Consider the following 24,286-nt stretch of genomic DNA (forward strand, 5'->3'; position numbering starts at 1 on the left):
CAGACTTTCATCTATTCCCCAAGCTGAAAATTTTCCTCGGTGGACGGAGATTTTCTACAAGGGAAGAACTGACAGCCGAATTGGAGAGGTATTTTGCAGGCCTGGAGGAATCTCATTTTCGAGATGGGATCAAGGCATTGGAACATCGCTGGACCAAATGCATTAGTCTACAGGGAGACTATGTTGAAAATTAAAGCAGTTCCACCGAGGTAAGATACTTAATTCTAGTACATTCCGAGAACTTTTCAAACGACCTACATACATGCTCTCAGATGGAGAGAAAAGTTGTGCAGTGCATAGCAGAAGGCAATGGTCTGTGCAACTGCAGTTCTTAAGAATACCAGCCTGGGCAGTTGGGATAACTTGGATCAATGCTTGGTTGGATGCGATTAAGAATAAGTCCCTCGAGTAGCTTGTAGACAATGCTACAAAGTGATACTGCTCTGTAATGTGCAGAATCTGATCCATACTTACTGGGTTTTAGAATGACAATGACTGGTTCACTTAAAATGTTTAGGTAGATGAGCAGACTAAGGTCAACTAGCCACCGTTTGAATGTAAGACCCAAGTTTCTTATGAATTTTGGGTGGATTCTGTCAAAACCAGCAGCCTTGCCCACCTTGATATTTCCTAGTGCACTTTCCAACCCCTTCACTGAAAATGATCCAGAGAAATCAGGGTGTAGAATTTCCCTTTCTTTTCTCTTTATCTATAGAGTTCCTCTTGTTCGGATGTGCTTCTTTGTCACCTTGGTTTTCAAAACACTTTGTAAGCGTAAGGCTACATTGTTCGGCGTCGCACAATGACTCAAGGGTTTTGGGGTTATTTCAGCTCCTTGATTTCCTAAGACACCCCATACTGTATAGAATGAGCGAGTTAAAATTATGTTCCCCACAGTATCTTGCAATATTCTATTTTTGGTGAGAATTCAGTTGGATAATAAGCTGTTTAGCAACATCATAATCAAAAGTCTCTTGGTACTCCTCATATACAGTAGTTTTTTTTTAAATGCTCATTCCAAACAGAGAGGTATTGGTTAAAAAATTCTCATGTAATGTGGCTTTTAGCAGCAGAAATAATGGCATTTGCAAAGTGATCATATGCCTCCAGAAGTGGAGGAATAAACTGTACTATATGATCTAGATCTCTGGTGAATTCTTCCCAGTCAGCCTTCTGGAAGTTCCAAGGCTTTTGTTAGGGACTTAGTAGTACATACCATACTTGTATTCCATAGTGAACCATTAAGAGGCAGAGCTAACTGTGAGGAAACACACCAATGGCACGTTACGTTCCACTATCTCCTTTGGGATCATGTGTGGTGATAGCAAGATCAGGTGTATATTCTTTACCCCACTTTGCTGACTTTAATGTGCTTACATCTTCAGCACTGTAAATAAGCTGGATGATGTTGTGCATAATCCAGTCTTGAAGAGCAAGATATCATTAGCATCATTATGATCATATCCCCAGACTTCATTGTAAGAGTTAAAATCACCTAAATAGATGGTTGGGTGAGGGAAAGTTGTCAAAGCAATATTTGACCAGTTTGCACTGGGAAGCTTATAAACATTTACACTGGTAACACCACTGACATCAACTGCTAGTACTTACACACTGAGTTTTCCTTCAGCCTGACTTGGTAGTCTGTAGTGGATGATCTGATGTAAGTTGCTATGTCATAAACGTTCTTGTGAACAGCCCCCACCAGTATCCTGCCCCTAGCCCTCAGTGTCGTCCGATGTATTTGTTTCTTGGATGGCTATAACATCAATATCTTCATCTTCCATCAGCCGAGCAAAGTATTCACTCTTTGGTCGATATATGCCTTCAGTATTGATGTGAAATTCTTAGGTTCTTTCCCACGTGTTACGTAGTCCTGAGAAGGACTGTGTGCTGTTCGAACTTTCACATCTGTTAGCTGTGTTACAGCCTCTAGAGAAAGGATCAGCTGGTACTTCACCGTTGATAGAAAATTCAGCAGGTGTACTAATTTTACCCCTATTGATATTTCATGTTTATATTAATAAAGAGACTTCAAACCTAATTTCCCTTTCGACTATGTACAAGAGACTTCAGTCATTCCTTCCAGCTAATATTTAACACAGCTGCTTACCATCAAGCACTCTTCTTCACTCGTGCTTTTAGAAGACTACAGTTTTCTCTCTTCGCACGAGAGTTACAACAATCTAACCATTTTTCTATTATTATAAACCCCACTTGTTCTAAGCAGCAGAAACGTCTCTTTACTATTTTTTTTAAGTGTTTAAACTCCACTCGGAGTTATTAACTACATTCTTCATTATTATCCTGACGCTTGAACTGTTCAAAACCCGATAATTTTATCTAACACCATCAACCTTCACAAGGCCCCACTTTACTTGTTCCAACGTAACATTTTTATTATAAACTTCACTTGAAGTGAGCAACGGTAACGTCTCTTTACTAACCTAATATGTCTTAATATACTCCATTTGGAATTATCGACTACATTTTTTCCTTTTATCATTATTCCAACGCCCTCAACCTCCACAGGACGCCACTTTACAAGGTTTAATGTAACAATTTACGTTCTTATAAAATTACCAGTATACAATTTGTTACCAATTTTTAAACAAGGACTTTCAAGAAAGTGTATAAATTTACGACTATTTGTTTTTTAAGACTTTATCAAGGCTTCATTTTAAGAATATCATAACTATTGTTAACCATTTGTTCACCATTTGAAGCACATTTCCAACATCATCCTCACATTCATATGTAATTTTTAATACAATCAGGTACCTGATTAATTACCTTTCAGATTGAGATTAAGGCTGAAGATGCCCTTAATTAAAGGGCGAAACATGTCCCTATAATTTTATTCAAGATTTAATTTCTTAATTAAAATCTCTATGTATAGAATAGGTGGAATAAATAAATTTTAATATTTATTTGACTTCACAGACCTTCCTTTAGAGATATTTGGTGGCTAGAGTAAGTCGTATCACAAAACGGATGGCATAATCTCTGTCCAATTTGGAGTGATCTGTAACTTTGGTCCTATGACTTTTTGTTGTATCTCTCCCCCTCATACGTTAGATTTAGCCATATTTCTGGAGTGTTCATGAATTTGGTGATATTTACACATATATTTCATTGTCTGACACATTTATGGGAAGGATAGAATTATCAAGTTTGGTGTGCACATTGACACAATCAAAGGCCATAAGTGGACCAAATTTCATGATTCTAGCTTATATGTAAGTATGCAAAAATAACAAAGCGTTAAAAATGTACCCAAATTTCACCCAATTCAAATTTTTAAACTCAATTTAATCCATAAATATGGGAGATATGAGAAAATGTTTTAGAACAAAACGTATAGAAGGGAAAATGAGGCGTCTGATGACGCAAACCATTTGTTGATATCATGTACCGTTTAGGAATAGTGAATCTCGAAGTGGAGGTCTGCACTCTTAAACGTACTCATGCTTATCTGTCATCTATCTATATATATATAAAAGCAAGTCGGTCTGGAGCGATCTATATGAAGGTATAAAAATGTAAATAGACGTGAATTAATGAGACAATTCCAGGAATCTCAGAAATTTGAAACTTGGTATCGGAGAATCTGATTACCCCAGGATCACTAGAAAAATCGACAATTCTCAAAATTCCCTGAAGAGTGCACGCTGGGGAGCTTCAAATTTTGGGCTCAGCTTAAGAACGCACAATTAGATTATCAAGGACGGTTCAACCTTTTCAATACAAAACGTGTTGTATAAGATGTTCACAACATATTATTTATTATATAATTAGAACCGGTTTCGACGCTTATTGCATCATCATCAACTACAAAAATCACAAATGGACAAAGTACATATCATAAAAATTGCATTAATAACTCTTGCATGGCTGAATACAAATGATGGACTACTTTTCTCCTTAAAAGCTAGAAGAAAATAAGTAAAATATGATGATGTGATGTGACACATAAAAGCGTAGTAGTTTAATGGGTAAGTATTGTGCATAAAATTGATCTGATGCTTTGAACATAAAAGTCTGAATGTAATAATAAAACGATGTAGTAAAAACAATGTAGTAAAACTGTCCACTCTTCTGGTAAGACACATTAGTCCAGGTCCGATGTTATATGAGGTTAGCGATACCAACAAAAAGAAGAATTTTTGTCGAGGCCGGGACACCTGATGTTGAGCGATTGAATAAGGTTGATCTTCAAATTAGTCTCAGCTCAACAAAGGTGGTGAATCTTAAAAGAAAAGAAAGAAAAACTAAGTTAGTGAAATGGGAGTCTAAATGGAGTCGCGGCCAAGGATGATAGGATATGAGACTCACCTTGTTCAGCGTGCTGTGTGTGTAGAGTGAGAAGAGTTGTGGACAAGTGAGATGGGTGTGACTGAGTAGCGAAGGTAGAGTGAGTGTGGTGGAATGGGGGGGGGGGGGGAGGGGAAGGGGAGAGGAGGGGGGTAGGGAGGCGGAGTTTAAGGCGGGTCAGGAGGGCGGAGTGGTACTGGTGTGGGACGTAAAAGAGTGCTGTGGAGAGCGTGAAAGATCGATTTTCCTCCCGTGGTTTTTATACCTCGATTAGGAAGTCGAAAAGGATGTTAGATTTTTCTGAGATTTCGTTAAGATTTAAGTTAGGGTTAAAAAATTGGTCTAGGTGAATGAAACAGTTCTCCGTGACGTCGAGTAAAGGGCCTTTGTTTATGTTTTTGAGAATTTCTAAGTCTTGTTCTATGGTAGTAAAATTATGCTTTAAGTCATGTATGTGTTGGCCTATTGCAGAAAATCTATTATATCTGATGGCATTGACGTGTTCTAAGTATCTAACTTTGAAGCTACGCCCGGTCTGTCCGATGTATGAGGAAAAACAGTTATTGCATTGCAAATGGTAAACACCTGACTTTGTGTAAATGTCGGATCTGTTAACTGATTTGGAATTGTGAACTATATCTATGTTTCTATTGCTGGTTCTGTACGAAATTCTAATGTGTTTCTTGAAAACGTTCGTTACACTGTGTATGTTTTCGTTAAAAGTGAAGGTGGCGAATAGGGCAGGGTTAGGTCTTTCTTTGGTTAATGTTGTCTTTAGTCTACGTTTACATTTGTTAATGATGCGTTCTATGAATGAGGTGTTATAACCGTTGAATTTAGCAATGGCACGAATGGTGTTCAATTCCTTCTTTAGGTTTTCCTTGGATAACGATATTATATAATAAATAATATGTTGTGAACATCTTATACAACACGTTTTGTATTGAAAAGGTTGAACCTTCCTTGATAATCTAATTGTGAATCTCAGTTCAATACGGGAAAATGAAGTTTTTAACCTATAATTAAGAATGCAGTCGTGTAATTTATCGAAAGCGACAACCTACAGCATACCTGCCAACTTTAAAAAACCAAAAACCAGGAGATTTAGATACGAAAATCAGGAAAAATCGGGAGGAATCAGGAGATACAATTGTTCAAAACTGCTTATTCCCCATGTCTTACCATGGTATATTATAACACTTGTTGTCTGAAAACCTGACTGTTGCTATACAAGTCTAAAAATTACACATCTCTATTCCCTCATAGGAAGAATGTGAGTGAAATAATCTGTCTCTGATAAGTCTTCTGAAAATGGTATGAACTCATGCTCCACACGTGAATCAGTCATGCACTTACATACCATTACTTAGCAAATGCATGGATTAATATATTGCATCACGCGCCCGCACGATTATGAGAGCACAATGCTATTTCTATCAAGTAATAAATTAAATCTTGCCAGAATTGTCTCCAAATGGCTCCTAAAATCTCTAGAAAAGTCACTAGTCACTATCTTTGAAATTCTGTCACTAAATTACTAAAAAGGACTCCAAATCTAGTGACTAGAATTGACTAAACTGCTCTGAACGAACACGAACATAGCACATTCTCGCGTATTTCTCGTATTAATAAATGTCGATATTTTATTTGAAAGCGGCCAATGAGCGGATGACTCTCGCCACTTGCGTACAAAGCTGAAATGGCGGAATTTGAAAACAAATGTTTGAAGTTCACCAAGAAATAAGCTAAAATCGGGAGAAATAATAGAATAATCGGGAGGCGGGAAAAACTGTCGAGTTTCCCGCCTAAATCGGCAAAGTTGGCAGGTATGCTATTGGTTTTGTGGATTTAAAAATGTTCTCAGGAATTTCCTAATTTTTATCCCCCTCCCCCCAAAACAAGATGGCGGCTCAAACTGCCAGACGAGATAGAAAATTGAAATTTGGCTAAATTATAGCTTTTAGCCTGTAACCAATGGAAAAATTCCAAGATATTAAAATTTTTCACCCTTTACCACCGAAAAATATCGAAATATGGACGCAATTTTAATGACTGTGCACATTATGTTCTTGGGGTATTTGTTGGCTAAACGTAAGTCGTATCGCAAAATGGATGGCACAATCTCAATTCAATGTGGAGTGATCTACAACTTTGGTCCTACGACATTTCGTCATATCTCTATTCCTTATATGTTTGTCTCTTTTCCTCGATTATACCTACATTTTGCTCTTTGTATACGTATAATTCATAGTTCGAATCACTTATACGAAATATAGAATCATATAATTCTGCATGAACATCGACCCACCCAGTATCCATACGTGAGCCAAATTCTATGTTTGTAGCTGTCATATTAGTACCAGAGGGTAATGCATTGTGAGAAAACCTTACCCCAACTTCACCCTATTCAATGTATGTAACTCAATTTTACCCATAAATAGATAAGAAGATGAAAATATCTTAAGACCAGCCTAAATAAGACGTCTTATGGTACAATCTGTTTGTCGACATGATGTATCGTTTAGCACCAGTTAATCTGTAAATGAAGGTTTGCAATATTGTAAACATGCATATACTTTGTATTGCAAGTGACTAATCTCATGTTTTAATCCGTATTGAAATCTGTTGATATACAATAATACAGTTTTATTATGAATCCACCTGTTCAATACATTATAATGTTGTCACATTTAAAATAACTTCATTAGTTAAAAAGTTATATATGGGACATGTTTCGCTCCCTTATAGAGCATCATCAGCCAAATCTGAATCTCAAATAATTGTTATTTATGTAAATAATGACTTAAGAACTATTAGAATATTTTTGACAAACTTAAAACTTATTCTATTAGAATATCATAAAATATAAAATCTTTGTATACATGGCTTAATTACATGTGCTTAATAGGAAGATACATTAAAATTATGCCAGAGAGAGTACTAAAATATAAAATAAAATAAATATATATATATATATCATGTCCAAAATCTTAGAAAGACGTGAAAATCAATCTTAGGAGCTAAATTTGAGGATTTTCTTGGCAATGAGATCTGGTAAAAAAGTTATTTATCCCTTGTGGATAAGAGTCTATAAAGATTCAAATTTATTGTCAATTTGATGATTGAACTTGTAACAGGATAAATGTTGGTCTTCAAGAAATTTAAATGCTTGTTGTCATATGACCTCGGCGAATGCTGTTGAAAAGATATGTTCTTATAGATGTCAATGACCGTTCGTTGAACTAATAGATTTGATAAGGATGATTGAAAGGGACGTAAATCAACGTTTGTATTGAAAGCTGCTGCTTGGTTTATCTTGTTGAATGTCTGTAACAAGAAAAGGAATCTTGTAAGTAATCGGAATTTGTGTTGCTAGTTATGAGTGTGCTTCTAGAAACTTCACTTACCCCTCCAATTGCTGTTTGTCGGTTTGGTGTTGTCCGAGGTTATGTGGTGACTGTCTGTTCTGTGTCTACTCCTTGTGTTGTAAGAGTGAGGTGGTGCGGGTTGAGGGGAGGGAGTAGGGGTAGGAGGAGAAATGTTTGTGGGTGTGGTTTTGGAAGGGGAATGTCTGGTAGGAGCGCAGGGAGGGGTTGAGTTCTTTAATGTTGGATGATTATTAGTTGTTTTGGGAATGAAAACTTTGGCAAAATTACTTTTTTCTAGATTAAGCGTCTTTAATAGTTTCGGTAATTGTTCGTTTAACGGATTTCTTATTTCAATTTCGTCATTTAAATTTTTTTCTTTATTGAAATACTGGTCTAAGTGGATATAAATATTTTCTAATTCTGCCATTAGTTTACCTTTTTCTATCTTCTTTATAATTTTTAGGTCTTTCTCTACGGTTGTAAATTGGTGGCCTCACTCTCTCATGTGAGCACTCATCGCAGAATGTTTGTTGTGCTTTGTAGCATTAATGTGTTCTAAGTATCTTGTGAGAAAGTTACGGCCAGTTTGGCCAACATATGAACATTTACATTCTACACATGTTAATCTATAGATGCCAGAACTTAGATAAGGGTTATTGTTGGAATTTATACTATTGTGGTTGAAAAAAATGTTTCTGTTTGTATTTTGTGTTTTGAATGCACATTCACATCTCGTTTTTGATAGGATTAGTTATTTGAAAAATGGCTGGATTGGTGAATGTAAATGTTGCGAATTTGGACTGCTTAGTTTTTTCGGGAGTAAGATTAGTTACTAACTTTTGTTTTACTTTATTGATGATCCGATTGACTATATATATTTTATATCCATTAATTGAGGCCAGATCTTTTATAAAATTCAGTTCCTTTTTTAAGTTACTCTCTGAAAGGGGGATTTTGAAAGCTCTATAAACTAAACTGTAAAAAGCCACCTGTTTATGTGATTTTGGGTGAAGAGAATCATTTTTTATCGTTAGAGGAGCGTATGATGGTTTTCTAAATATTTGAAATTCAAATCTATCTCTTATTTGTGTTACATTAATATCCAGGAAGTTTATTGAGTTGTTAGTTTCATCTTTCGTGAATTTTATATTTGGGTCAATATTATTTAAGAAATTTAGGATTTTTTCAGTATCACTTTTTTGGCTATCTATTATGAACAAAGGTGTCGTCTACATACCTGATCCAAAGGCAAAGTCCATTTATTTTTGTGTTTATTTTGTTTTGCTCCAAATGATCCATATATGTCTGCCAGTATGCCCGACGTGGGGTCTCCCATTGCTAGGCATGTTTGATGGTAAATCTTTTTTTTATTAAATGTGAAGTAATTATTGTTTAATACAAATTTCAGTAGGTTTACGAATTCATCTATTTCACATCTACTTAATTTACTGTATGTAAGGAGATTGTGTTTGATGATATTGATGGTTTCTTTAACCGGTATATTTGGATACATGTTGGTTACGTCGATTGAAACCATTTTATGTTGTGGTTGTAAACTGAATTTTCCTAGTTTATTACAAAATTCTATTGAATTTTTGATTGTCGATTCGTTGTTAAATTTGTAATGTCTTTTGAGGAAATAGTGTATAAATTTGGATGTTTTATACGTGGGACTATTTCTACTGTTTATTATAGGACGTATGGGTACGTTGGGTTTATGTAATTTGGGCAATGCCCTAGCTGTTGGTAACTTTGGATTCATATTTATCATTTTTTGGTGTTCTTGTTCATTAAATTTAAAAAAAGTAGAATTCTTGAGGATAATTTTTAGATTCCATTGAATCTTATTTATGGGATCCTGGTTTACAACAGTGTAGGTTTTGTCTGAAAAGAATTCTTCTGTTGTTTCAATATAGTCATTTTTATTTAAGAGGACTGTGGTTTCACCTTTGTCTGCTTTGGTAACAACTACATTATTTTTGTTTAGTTTTGTTTTTAGTGTCATCATTTCTGTTATGAGAGTGGGATTAGAACTTTTGTTTATTTCCCTTACGAAAGCCGGGAGCTTCTTTTTAACTTCAAATCTGATGTCGTTTTGTATATCTGGTGTTAATTTATTCAAGTTTGATTCAACTTCTGCTACTACATTGATTACGTCTTCTACTTTTTGAGAGTTAGGCCAATTAAATTTTGAACCTTTATCTAATAGGTTCATTTCATTATCAGTGAAGTTTGTGTTTGAGATATTGATAGTGGTGGGAATGTTTTTAAGGTTAGAATTAGGATTATTTGCTCTATTGTTAGATTTGTTATGATTTGGTTTGTTTTCTTTTAAGAGTGTAAGTTTGTTATCTAGGGTTTTTTGTGTCTTCTCTAAAACGTCTGCAAGTTTCTCTGTTATATGATTTTGGATAGAGTTCCATTCTAAGGGAGATAATTCTTGTGTAATTTCCAAGTGTGTACCATATAATTGCAAGTTCAAAAATCATTTCTTCCTATAGAGAGCTTTAATTTCACTTTTCAGCCAGATCTCATTTATTTTGTTTTGAGTATCTCCTATCTTTGAATTAGATACGTTTTTTCTTTGTATAGATTTTAAAAACCTAGGTACTAATTTACATTTCAAACATTCTTTCAAGAACCAAATATCTTTGGATATCTTACTGATTTTGATTTTGAGATTCAGATATCTATTCTTTTTGTTTGTATTACCTGGTTGGCTATTTCATTGCAAGTGACTAATCTCATGTTTTAATCCGTATTGAAATCTGTTGATATGCAATAATAAAGTTTTATTATGAATCCACCTGTTCAATACATTATAATGTTGCCACATTTAAAATAACTTCATTAGTTAAAAAGTTATATATGGGACATGTTTCGCTCCCTTATAGAGCATCATCAGCCAAATCTGAATCTTGAATAATTGTTATTTACGTAAATAATGACTTAAGAACTATTAGAACATTTTTGAAAAACTTAAAACTTATTCTTTTAGAATATCATAAAATATAAAATCTTTGTATACATGGCTTAATTACATGTGCTTAATAGGAAGATACATTAAAATTATGGCCGAGATAGTACTAAAATATAAAATAAAAATATATATATCATGTCCAAAATCTTAGAAAGACGTGAAAATCAATCTTAGGAGCTAAATTTGAGGATTTTCTTGGCAATGAGATCTGGTAAAAAAAGTTATTTATCCCTTGTGGTTAAGAGTCTATAAAGATTCAAATTTATCGTCAATTTGATGATTGAACTATTAACAGGATAAATTTTGGTCTTCAAGAAATTTAAATGCTTGTTGTCATATGACCTCGGCGAATGCTGTTGAAAAGATATGTTCTTATAGATGTCAATGACCGTTCGTTGAACTAATGGATTAGATAAGGATGATTGAAAGGGACGTAAATCAATGTTTGTATTGAAAGCTGCTGCTAGGTTTATCTTGCTGAATGTCCCTCCAATTGCTGTTTGTCGGTTTGGTGTTGTCCAGACAACATTCAGATTTGGCTGATGATGCTCTATAAGGGAGCGAAACATGTCCCATATATAACTTTTTAACTAATAAAGTCATTTTAAATGTGACAACATTATAAGATATTGAACAGGTGGATTCATAATAAAACTTTATTATTGCATATCAACAGATTTCAATACGGATTAAAACATGAGATTAGTCACTTGCAATGAAATAGCCAACCAGGCTAGTACAAACAAGAAGAATAGATATCTGAATCTCAAAATCAAAATCAGTAAGATATCCAAAGATATTTGGTTCTTGAAAGAATGTTTGAAATGTAAATTAGTACCTAGGTTTTTAAAATCTATACAAAGAAAAAACGTATCTAATTCAAAGATAGGAGATACTCAAAACAAAATAAATGAGATCTGGCTGAAAAGTGAAATTAAAGCTCTCTATAGGAAGAAATGATTTTTGAACTTGCAATTATATGGTACACACTTGGAAATTGCACAAGAATTATCTCCCTTAGAATGGAACTTATCCAAAATCATATAACAGAGAAACTTGCAGACGTTCTAGACAAGACACAAAAAACCCTAGATAACAAACTTACACTCTTAAAAGAAAACAAACCAAATCATAACAAATCTAACAATAGAGCAAATAATCCTAATTCTAACCTTAAAAACATTCCCACCACTATCAATATCTCAAACACAAACTTCACTGATAATGAAATAAACCTATTAGATAAAGGTTCAAAATTTAATTGGCCTAACTCTCAAAAAGAAGAAGACGTAATCAATGTAGTAGCAGAAGTTGAATCAAACTTGAATAAATTAACACCAGATATACAAAACGACATCAGATTTGAAGTTAAAAAGAAGCTCCCGGCTTTCGTAAGGGAAATAAACAAAAGTTCTAATCCCACTCTCAACAGAAATGATGACACTAAACACAAAACTAAACAAAAATAATGTTAGTGTTACCAAAGCAGACAAAGGTGAAACCGCAGTCCTCTTAAATAAAAATGACTATATTGAAAAAACAGAAGAATTCTTTTCAGACAAAACCTACACTGTTGTAAACCAGGATCCCATAAATAAGATTCAACGGAATCTAAAAATTATCCTCAAGAATTCTACTTTTTTTATTTAATGAACAAGAACACCAAAAAATGATAAATATGAATCCAAAGTTACCAACAGCTAGGGCATTGCCCAAATTACATAAACCCAACGTACCCATACGTCCTATAATAAACAGTAGAAATAGTCCCACGTATAAAACATCCAAATTTATACACTATTTCCTCAAAAGACATTACAAATTTAACAACGAATCGACAATCAAAAATTCAATAGAATTTTGTAATAAACTAGGAAAATTCAATTTACAACCACAACATAAAATGGTTTCATTCGACGTAACCGACATGTATCCAACTATACCGGTTAAAGAAACCATCAACATCATCAAACACAATCTCCTTACATACAGTAAATTAAGTAGATGTGAAATAGATGAATTCGTAAACCTACTGAAATTTGTATTAAACAATAATTACTTCACATTTAATAAAAAAAAGATTTACCATCAAACATGCCTAGCAATGGGAGACCCCACGTCGGGCATACTGGCAGACATATATATGGATCATTTGGAGCAAAACAAAATAAACACAAAAATAAATGGACTTTGCCTTTGGATCAGGTATGTAGACGACACCTTTGTTCATAATAGATAGCCAAAAAAATGATACTGAAAAAATCCTAAATTTCTTACATAATATTGACCCAAATATAAAATTCACGAAAGAAGATGAAACTAACAACTCAATAAACTTCCTGGATATTAATGTAACACAAATAAGAGATAGATTTGAATTTCAAATATTTAGAAAACCATCATACGCTCCTCTAACGATAAAAAATGATTCTCTTCACCCAAAATCACATAAACAGGTGGCTTTTTACAGTTTAGTTTATAGAGCTTTCAAAATCCCCCTTTCAGAGAGTAACTTAAAAAAGGAACTGAATTTTATAAAAGATCTGGCCTCAATTAATGGATATAAAATATATATAGTCAATCGGATCATCAATAAAGTAAAACAAAAGTTAGTAACTAATCTTACTCCCGAAAAAACTAAGCAGTCCAAATTCGCAACATTTACATTCACCAATCCAGCCATTTTTCAAATAACTAATCCTATCAAAAAACGAGATGTGAATGTAGCATTCAAAACACAAAATACAAACAGAAACATTTTTTTCAACCACAATAGTATAAATTCCAACAATAACCCTTATCTAAGTTCTGGCATCTATAGATTAACATGTGTAGAATGTAAATGTTCATATGTTGGCCAAACTGGCCGTAACTTTCTCACAAGATACTTAGAACACGTTAATGCTACAAAGCACAACAAACATTCTGCGATGAGTGTTCACATGAGAGAGTCAGGCCACCAATTTACAACCGTAGAGAAAGACCTAAAAATTAAAAAGAAGATAGAAAAAGGTAAACTAATGGCAGAATTAGAAAATATTTATATCCACTTAGACCAGTATTTCAATAAAGAAAAAAATTTAAATGACGAAATTGAAATAAGAAATCCGTTACACGAACAATTACCGAAACTATTAAAAAGACGCTTAATCTAGAAAAAAGTAATTTTGCCAAAGTTTTCATTCCCAAAACAACTAATAATCATCCAACATTAAAGAACTCAACCCCTCCCTGCGCTCCTACCAGACATTCCCCTTCCAAAACCACACCCACAAACATTTCTCCTCCTACCCCTACTCCCTCCCCTCAACCCCCACCACCTCACTCTTACAACACAAGGAGTAGACACAGAACAGACAGTCACCACATAACCTCGGACAACACCAAACCGACAAACAGCAATTGGAGGGGTAAGTGAAGTTTCTAGAAGCACACTCATAACTAGCAACACAAATTCCGATTACTTACAAGATTCCTTTTCTTGTTACAGACATTCAACAAGATAAACCAAGCAGCAGCTTTCAATACAAACGTTGATTTACGTCCCTTTCAATCATCCTTATCAAATCTATTAGTTCAACGAACGGTCATTGACATCTATAAGAACATATCTTTTCAACAGCATTCGCGGAGGTCATATGACAACAAGCATTTAAATTTCTTGAAGACCAACATTTACCCTGTTACAAGTTCAATCATCAAATTGACAATAAATTTGAATCTTTATAGACTCTTATCCACAAGGGATAAATAACTTTTTTACCAGATCTCATTGCCAAGAAAATCCTCAAATTTAGCTCCTAAGATTGATTTTCACGTCTTTCTAAGATTTTGGACATGATATATATATATTTATTTTATTTTATATTTTAGTACTCTCTCTGGCATAATTTTAATGTATCTTCCTATTAAGCACATGTAATTAAGCCATGTATACAAAGATTTTATATTTTATGATATTCTAATAGAATAAGTTTTAAGTTTGTCAAAAATATTCTAATAGTTCTCAAGTCATTATTTACGTAAATAACAATTATTTGAGATTCAGATTTGGCTGATGATGCTCTATACGGGAGCGAAACATGTCCCATATATAACTTTTTAACTAATGAAGTTATTTTAAATGTGACAACATTATAATGTATTGAACAGGTGGATTCATAATAAAACTTTATTATTATACTTTGTATTTCGATCTATATACTGTATATTCATTGAAGTCAATTTGTATTGATGTGGAAATGGTGTGTTTGCCATTATAATTAATATTTTACATCGATAGTGACTCTCAGCAGGAGGGCGTTTGCTATTGTAATCATTACTCTCCACATCGACATTGACTGTCAGTAGGAATACGATCCCTCTCCAGCTCCTTTGTTACTAGCGTTAGTAAGGAGGGACTACCATTGTAATTAATAATTCCCTTCTCGATTTGACTTGGCAGAAGTCAGGGGAGCATGCAATTTTGTTCAAAACTCCCCTAACCGATCATGTTTGGGAGAAGGCAAGTGTGCCCGCCATTATAAACAACTTTACCCATCTAAAAGGTGACTGGCATTAGGCATAGTGGCCTTGCTACTAAAATACTATACTGTGTGACTGTCATTAAGAAAAGGTGCCTGTCATTATAATGATATTACAAACCATTATTCTCATCATCATTCTGTATTGAAAAATAGCTAATCACAAAATTTACACAAGGAGTAATTTTAATAACACTTATTCAATACAATTTATTCTTTATTATTTATAAATTGTATTGAATAAGTGGTATTAAAATTACTCCTTGTGTAAACTTGGAGATTATAATGATAACCGCACAACTCAATTTTGGCTGGTAGTAGGGAAGGTGCCTGCTATTATAAAAACTCCTCAACTTTAATCTGTCTGGAAGTAGAAAAGGGCGCCTGCAATTTTAACGAAAACTCCCCAAAATCGACAGGCCGCGCATTAGGTAATGGGGCCTCCCATTATAATGAAAATGTACATGATTGTGAATGGTAGTAGGCAAGTGAGTCTGCCGTTATCACAACTCCACAAATCTCATTTTACATTGGAAACAACATATGGGAACCTCCCCCTGTTGTTTCTGGATAACGTTATAAGAGACATGCAATTTAAAAAATCTTATTCACTGAATGTACAGTAATGCCTGTATACAATATAGAATACCGTAGCGAAGCATGGGTACATTTGCTAGTAATTAAATAAATAAATAGAGAGATATTAGTGGTTGGAGTAATTGATTGTCAAAACTATTATAAACAGGAAAAGGATAAGAAATTCTTATAAAGAATATACATAAGAACATAAGGGCTAGGATTTTATGCAATAAAAATGGCTCAATATCTACAATCGCTCAAAGAGTGAGTGCATGGTATTGTGCAAGTTCCCTGCAGGTACACTTTTCTCAGAAACAACTGAATGGGTAACCACAAGGTTGTATGTACATCCAGGATGAATTATAATTTGATTATAATTAAAATTAAGCCTGTGTGAGGAACATACATTACCAAAGGCTCATTCTTGTTTTGAGTGACATGCATAAGGACTTCAAAATATAGAATCAACTATGAATGAAATTTCTAATAAAAATGGTTAACTTAAATATAATGTAAAAAAATAAAATTAAAAATTAATAAAAATCTGTAGAAGTTTTCATACTTATGGGTCACAGTGGCTTGTGTGATTAGGCGAAAGCCAAGAAGGAACATTATGTGCATACAACAGATTGCATTCCACATTTCATAGAAATACCAGAATTCAGCTTTGAAATTTTGATGCATCATCATACACCTCATCACCTGAGTGTGGTGTACTGTATGAATCCCCTACATCTCACCCTGTCCTTGTACCACTCTTCTTCCACTAACTTGTCACAATCATGTCCTCTCCGCAGTACATCCACTTTCTTCTGTTTTCTTCCCACAGGTTAACTTTCTTCCATCCCTCTTTCAAATTGCCACTTTGCAGTTCTGTTCACTGGCATCCCTTTCACTTAAGTCTGGATTCCTGGATTTTGTTAAGGAGAAAATATCCTGTTTCCACTTCTGTAATTTTCTCCTTCCTGATACTCTCCTTTCTGGTCTTCTATATCATGGTGCAAAGGAATTTCATTTAAGCTGCCAGGAGTTTAACCCTCTTGGAGCCAGGAGCCGATCTGGTCGGCCGCTCACCATCAGCTGGAAGAGGCCAGAGCTCCGCCTCCACTCTGCTACTATAAAGGGCCAGGCCGTTTTCAGTGGAAATACATGTATTTTAAAATTCGCATATATCTACCGGTGTATAGAAATACATGTATTTTAAAATTCACATATCTACCGGTGTATAGCAAATACCGGCATGAAATTTTCCACATATCGATTACGTAGAATAAACAACTGGTTTAGAGTGATATAAAGAGTCAAAAACGTTTTATTGTTGATTTATAGTTGTCGATAACGTTTATTTTTAGGAAGAGAAAAATATTTTTCGCATTTTCTCTCTCAATATCTACTTTGAAAAAATCATTTATAATACAAAATAATATACGTAATTATGTATAATGTATTTCTAAATACAATTCTATCGAATAACTAATTTGAACGAGAAAAATAAAAACATAAAAAATAAAAATTCAAACATATGTCACTAGTAAAAACAAGACAATTTTACTCACCGATAAAATTTGCGTTTATATATCGATGTATGGCAAGCACCGACAAGAAATTTTCTACGTGCGGACAACACAGTATAAAAATAATTCTGAATTATTAAATGAGTAAAAAGTAATTAGCTGATATTATAGTTCTTGTTTTAAGAAAAGTCATTTTCTCATTTCCGGCTGTAGTATCCATTTGAAAAATAATTTTATAATACAACAGAATATACGTAATTAAGAAATCTATGGCACTAAAGCCCTGATTTCCTTTGGCCTACTAAGTGACCGCTGCTCAGTTTGGATAACTGCAGTTTACGAGGTGCGTCATGGTCAGCGAGACGGATCCTCTAAGTAATTATGCTTGGTTTTCTAGACCGGGGTCGCCCTCTCACCCTCAGATATCTCCTCAACTGCAATCACTTAGGGTCACTTAGATTGAGTGAACCTCGAATGAACCCTCAGAACCAGGTGAAATTTCTTGACCTGGGCGGGAATCGAACCCATGACCTCCGGGTGAGAGGTAGGCACGTTACACTTGGCCCATGGAGACCGGCATTTACGTAATGATAGAGGACTATATGTGACTATAAGGTTTGATGCTTGTTGTTTAAAGGGGACTAACATCGAGGTCATCGCCACTATAAGGTTTAGCAGAGAGAAAGTGAAAAGTAAATTGAAATATGATATAGGTGGAGAATCAGGCGGTGGGGCATGTTTAGGTCCAAGAAGTTCCTTGAAATAGACAGGAGGTTGAGGAATGTGTTCGGGTTCATTGGAACAAATTTCCACAAAATATTCTCCAGAGACATCATCATCATTTTCGTTATCACTAATAACATCTACCACCATATTCAGAGTAGATTTAGTGCCGTTAGAAACAATTAAGCGTCTCTTCTTTAGCTGCGGTGATTCTGCGTACGTGTCCGGTATAATTTCGCTGCTACTCTCTGAACTAAATTCCCTATTGCTATCCGATAAATCATCCACGTTAAATTCGCATTGTTCCAAATACTGCATTAATTTATCGTCGTCAATCCCCGCTGAAAAAATATCACGTGAACAACTTGCCATCTTGCTGTCAGAAATCCACTCACTGCAAGGAGCAATCTCTTACTGACCGGTTAGCGGTATTTGTAAACACAGGAAATGACTCCTGTGAAATCTATAACACCCTCTTAGAACTGCAAAAGCAAGGTCAAGCACACAATAACATGTAGCCCCTTTACTACAGATAGTAACAAAAGAATGCACGTCACTATAGGTTGCCTCAAAATTATGTATATCACATAATTTTAAGCCGGCCGATGTAATCGGCTCTGGCAACTTCCGACTGGATTGTTAAAGGCTGACCAGATCGGCTCTGGCAATTTAAAGGGCGGGGGCTCGCACTACCACCTGGCATCAAGAGAGTTGAAAGTACAGTAAAACCTCGTTAATTCAAAGTCGTTGGGACTCAAAAATCAGACTTTGAGTTACGTGATTTCGAATTAACCGCCAATTCGCAATTCAGAAGTACCAACCCTTGCCGCGTTACGAAATATTCTAAGGCCCGTTACTGCATGCAGTTAACCTTGATTCACAGTTTATACCTTTCAAATGCCATGAAAAAAGAAATATTTCCAAAATTTATCCAAAAATGTGCATTTACACTATTCAAATAATGCACTTGCATATCGCACTGGCAAATATAACCTCACGCAACGAAAGAAAGAAAAAAAAAGAAAAGAAAAGCATGATTCAAAGACGAGGAGAAATCTATGCTGGCTCCCATGTGCAAGTGCTTTATTCATTGGAGTACTATACTGTATGCATTTTAGATGCCTTGTATTTACACAGAAAGTACCCGATGCCCTTAAAATCAAACTTTCCTATGACTCGATCCTTGTACGATTTCCCGCCATGGCACTTCTCTCGTACTTTAGAAATGTAAACACATGCCGCGTCACAAAGAATTCTAAGACCCATTAATACATGCAATCACCTCGATTCACAGTTTAAACCTTTCCAATGCCATGGAAAAACTATTTCCGAAATGTATCCAACAAGGTGCATTTACAATGTTCAAATAATGCACTTGGATAAATCACTGACGAACATAACCTCACGCAACGAAAAAAAAACAACACACAATTCAAAGACGAGCATAAATTATGATGGTTCCCCTGTGCAAATACATTATTTTTTGGACATCTGTACTGTTTGCATTTTTAGATGCTTTGTACTGGGATGGAAAGTGCCCGACGCCCTTAAAACATTGTAGCTTATCAAACTTTTCTATGACGAGGGGATAAAGTTTCTAGCTTCCATGTGCATTGCAATTGCAACGCACTACAATGACCCCCATCCCCGACCCTTGTACAATTCCCCGGCTGGCATTTTCTCCTTTAAAACCATAAGACCATTTGGGCTCGCATTAAAATAAAGCAATGCAGTTTCATCGGCAATGATAGTATTGTTCGGTGTCTACGAATTTATTATATGAGCCACGCTTTTTCGTCAACTGTCGGCAACGCCAGTGTTCACGCATTCTGTTTTCCCGCACACTGCCTGTTGCGTGATATTACGGCGTTCCTTAAAAGGTTGAATACAAAAGAATTCCGATTTCATTCAACTTGGCAATCATGAAGCGCACTGTAGACTTACCGAAGTGAGTGTAAGTGCGGAAAGCTACCCCTCTCCACGTTCCGGAACACGCGTTCTATTATGACGCGGATAAATTTTGAGTTGAAATTACTCTGTAACATACTGTTTTAAAATGTAAAGGCAGTTTCGAATTAAAAGTCCGAATTTCGGTAATGGGGCCGACATTGTACTTCGAATTACGAATTATCCGTATTTCGAATTAAACAATTTAAATAACATGCAAAACTGTATCTCATGTTTCCGGGAACGAGAGCTTCTTCGAATTACATGGGATTTTGAATTAACCGATTTCGAATTATCGAGGTTCTACTGTATTCCTATTGCTAGTTATGGTGGTTTCAAGGCTGTATGTACAAATCAGTGTATAATAAGACTTGCAGCATAACATTTTTGTTTTCAGAGGTACCAATTTATCCCCCATCTGTCATCTTACTTGATGGCAGAATTGTGTTGCCTTGTTGATTCAGTTGTTCACCTTCCGTTTTGCAAGGTTACCTTTTGAGACAATGTTGCCCAAGTACTTTAATCCCAGGACACTGCCCAGCTTTGCTTCACTGAGCATGACAACTGGTTCATCTACTTCCTTCTGCACAGTCATCACCACTCTTTGTTTTGCTGATGTTTAAGATGTAGCTCTTAAAACTCATTACACCAGCTTCGCAGTCTCTTCCAATTTCTCTTCTAATTCACTCCAGATGGTAACATCATTTACAAATATGAAGGCTTGTAGGTTTAAACATCATTTTATTTAGTAACTTCATTATGACATCCATCACGATGAACAGAAGAGGTGACAACAGACTGCCTTGCTGCACTCCTCTCTTCATTTCAAACCAGTCCAAAAAACCACCTCTTACTCAAACACAGCTGTGTACATCATCTTCACTTTGTCTATGAGGCTGCCTTGCACCTACAGTTCATTCGTGCACTGCCAAATTCATTTCCCCTGTAAACTGTCGTAGGCTTTCCAAAGGCCTCAAAATACTAAAAACAGAGGCTTTTCGGTATGTCCATCAGCCTCCTAACTGCAAAGATAAGGTCTGTAAATGCCCTTGCTGGCCTAAAACTATACTGTTCTTCCTCTAGAAATGGATAGACAATATCTCTAATTCTGTTCTCTGTGATGTTTTCCAATATTTTCAGACCGTGAGACAGCAGCATTATACCACAATAGTTGGTGCATTTACGTCTACTTCTGTTCTTGAAGATAATTATGCGCTTCTTCCAATTCTCTCACTATATTACATTGAGCAGGCTGTACAACAAATAGGTTGCTGGAATTCCTGCTGCTTGCAGTACATACACATTCAGTTTGTCAATGCCTACTGCCTTCCCTTTCCTTATGCTGTTGAGCACCTAAATTTCCACCTCTGTGACCAATTGCTGGTTCAGTGTCTCAACTTGGCTCTTCTCTGTCTATTATTACAGTCTCTGTACCCCTGTTCAGTAGCTTGCTGAAGTAGATCTTGAGCGCTTCCCTGATTTTTTTCCCCCCTCATCTCACATCAAAATTCCATCATCCCGTTTTATTGCCTTTATGGCTTCTTGATTACTTCTCTTGTTCTTCACTACAATATAAACAATTTGAATGTTTCCTCTACTGTTCTCTTTAAGTCTGTCTGCAAAGTAGTTCCATTTCTTCTCTTACTATACATGTTCTTAACAGCAAGTTTCTTGGCCCTGTATATTTCTTGAGTCACACAATTTCTTGGTCATTGCATTCTTGCCCCTGCTTTTGTTTTTCCTTGTCTAGTCCCTTCTTCCTTTGGTTCCCTCTTGACTGAACTTGTAATTCCACACAGGTTTTTAGTTTCCTCTCAAATGTTTCTTTGAAAGTCTTCCATTTTCCCCTCTGTGTTAGTAACTTCCAACAGCAGGCTTTGTTGGATTCTTATCTTGCATGATTTCTTTCCTGAAACTTCTTCCAATTTCCACATCTTGACCCTAGGTGTTTTCTTGATATTTTTCCAAGTTTTGCTAGTCGTGTAATTGAAGTTCAAAACCAGCACTGTATGGACACAGTGGACACTGTCCATACTTTCACAAGGAGTGACCTTGATAATGTCTATGTATCTGCCCCCTACACTGTTAATGACGATATAGTCAATAATTGTCCTGCACCTGCTATACCAGCTATACTGTATTGCTTTTTTTCTTTGAAGAATGTATTTTTAATGAAAAAGATTATTTCTTCTACATAACTACAGCTATTCTCCTTCCAGGTTTATGCTTCCATATATTAAAATAAATTTTAAATGATTAATTGGAATAAATATGAAACTATAAAATATGGAACATATTTAAAGTAAAACATTAAATTATGTAGGCCCAAATACATGTAAAATAAAATCAGTCTTAAATCAATCCAAATATCCTAATTCGTAAACATATGACAATATTTTAACTGCTGCTAATGAAAATACAAAAATTTATTTACACAGGAATCCCAGTCCTGTTCAGAAACATACAATCCTACATTTTTTATCAACTTGCACTGTTAACCCATACTTACAATTTTGCACTGGATATTCTATACTCCTATGGGTAACCCATCATCTTTCCCTTCTCTACAGTCTCTACTGGGAAATCCTCCCATGTATTCATCAAACACTATCCATGCACATTATAGAGCACATAAAGCCATCCCCAAAAAACAGTAAACTGGCTAAAAACCAGCTGTTATACTTTTTCACAATTCACATGTTATGTCTATTAAAATTCCATGTTATTAATTTCATGGTATTGAATAGGTGGAACTTTCTCTACCCTTTGACATTGATAGTATTAAAATCCCATTATCATGCATCACCTGTTTTTATTCTGGATTTGTTTCCGTACTTTCGTATGTATCATCAGCAATATGGTACAATATTTTTGGCCAATAAAAGCCTTTAACCTGAGAGCTTCTGTTGAAAACTTGCTCACTGGGATCTTGTCCCTTATGGGAAACTGTCATATCTGACATAACATCAGAAACTCAAATGCTCAAGAGTTTTGGGAAAAAACAACAGAAATCGTCCATAGACTATCTGAAGACTGAAGTTTGATCCATACACTCGTTACTCAATCGGACTTCCCAAACACTTTCACCATTGGCCTTATTGTGCAATGCAATTTGAAGCACATATTAATCATCCCTATAAGGTTAACACTGAAAAATCTATTGAGTCTACAGTCCCTTACTATCAGGAAATATACTTTTTTTTGTTTTTGTTTTTTTTTTTGTTTTTTTTGTTTGCAAATTATGGTTTCTCTTAGATCCATAGCCACTTGAAATGAATTTCTACCCTTCCCCTTGAACCAGACCTATTCAGTCAAGCCAACACATACATTTAACCTATTTACCAAAATTTATTAACCAAATATAAAATTTTCTTAGCCAACTTTGTTATCTGAGAGGCCCTATCTGGGTAAGTTTATAGAGATAATAAAATGACAAATAGTACATCCCACCCACATCTAACATATCAAGGAACCATAATTTTTATCCCAAATACCTACAGGAAATTCTTAGTTTTTTCAACTTTCAAACTGTGTGTTCAATCATTTCTTAATTCTTGCAGCATTTTAAACCTATTTATCAGGAGGATATCTCAGAACTGTCAAGCAGATTATCTCTTATTAATGTAACAACTATATAAATACAAAAGTACCTTTAAAAATATCTTCCAAAAAGGCTTGAGTCACTTACATCAAGTTAAAAGATCAATTACTCCAGCCAGGAATGATTTTTTGATTCCAAAGAAACTTCCACAACCTTAGACCATATGTTATTTAGACATCAAGCTACTACAGTGAAACCTTATCAGGGTTGAACATTACATACTTAGAAAAGTATGAACAAACTATAAATGATGCATAAAGTTACATGAAGCAATAAGAGCAACAAACTGAAAGATCAAATACAAATAACTTGCATGACAATACAGATGGCTTCGGACATTACAAAAGTTCAAGTTAAATAAAAAGCTGAAGCTTTCAGCTTCAAAGGTTTCACTGAAGTATTTTCATAGCAATGTTTACCCACCAACGAGATGCAAATTTACTCACACATTCTAGTGAATTTTTTATATGTTGCCGTGCCTTTGCTACCTCTCCAGCCAATGAGTTTTTGAGAGGAGTGTTAGGTGATCCCTACACCAGAGAGAAAGAGAACACTGTTACATAACACACAAATCAGCTACCTATTAACATCACCAGTATAATCACAGCACACTTAGTGAAAATATTTTTAATGATTTGACAAAAAACATGTCAAAGGCAAACAACTAAAATGCTATCATTTTTTTAAAGCCATGCATTACATGAAAAGGCAATGTTATGGAGTTTGTTAATTATGAA

At 35.0% G+C, this 24,286-nt stretch overlaps 1 protein-coding gene across 2 annotated transcripts in view; it reads right to left on the reverse strand.

Moving 5' to 3' along the window:
* LOC136878909 (probable elongation factor 1-delta) overlaps positions 1-24,286 on the reverse strand; it is a 184,427-nt gene that overhangs the window by 123,025 nt on the left and 37,116 nt on the right. The window contains exon 2 of one of the 2 annotated variants that reach the window (XM_067152508.2): positions 23,996-24,079. The exons of the other annotated variant lie outside the window; for it this stretch is intronic. Within the exon in view, the coding sequence (XP_067008609.2) occupies positions 23,996-24,079 (84 nt within the window). The remainder of the gene's footprint in view (positions 1-23,995; positions 24,080-24,286) is intronic. 2 annotated transcript variants of the gene reach the window in all.

This window comes from Anabrus simplex, chromosome 8, assembly GCF_040414725.1.
Source record: "Anabrus simplex isolate iqAnaSimp1 chromosome 8, ASM4041472v1, whole genome shotgun sequence".
Taxonomy (NCBI): Eukaryota; Metazoa; Arthropoda; class Insecta; order Orthoptera; family Tettigoniidae; genus Anabrus; species Anabrus simplex.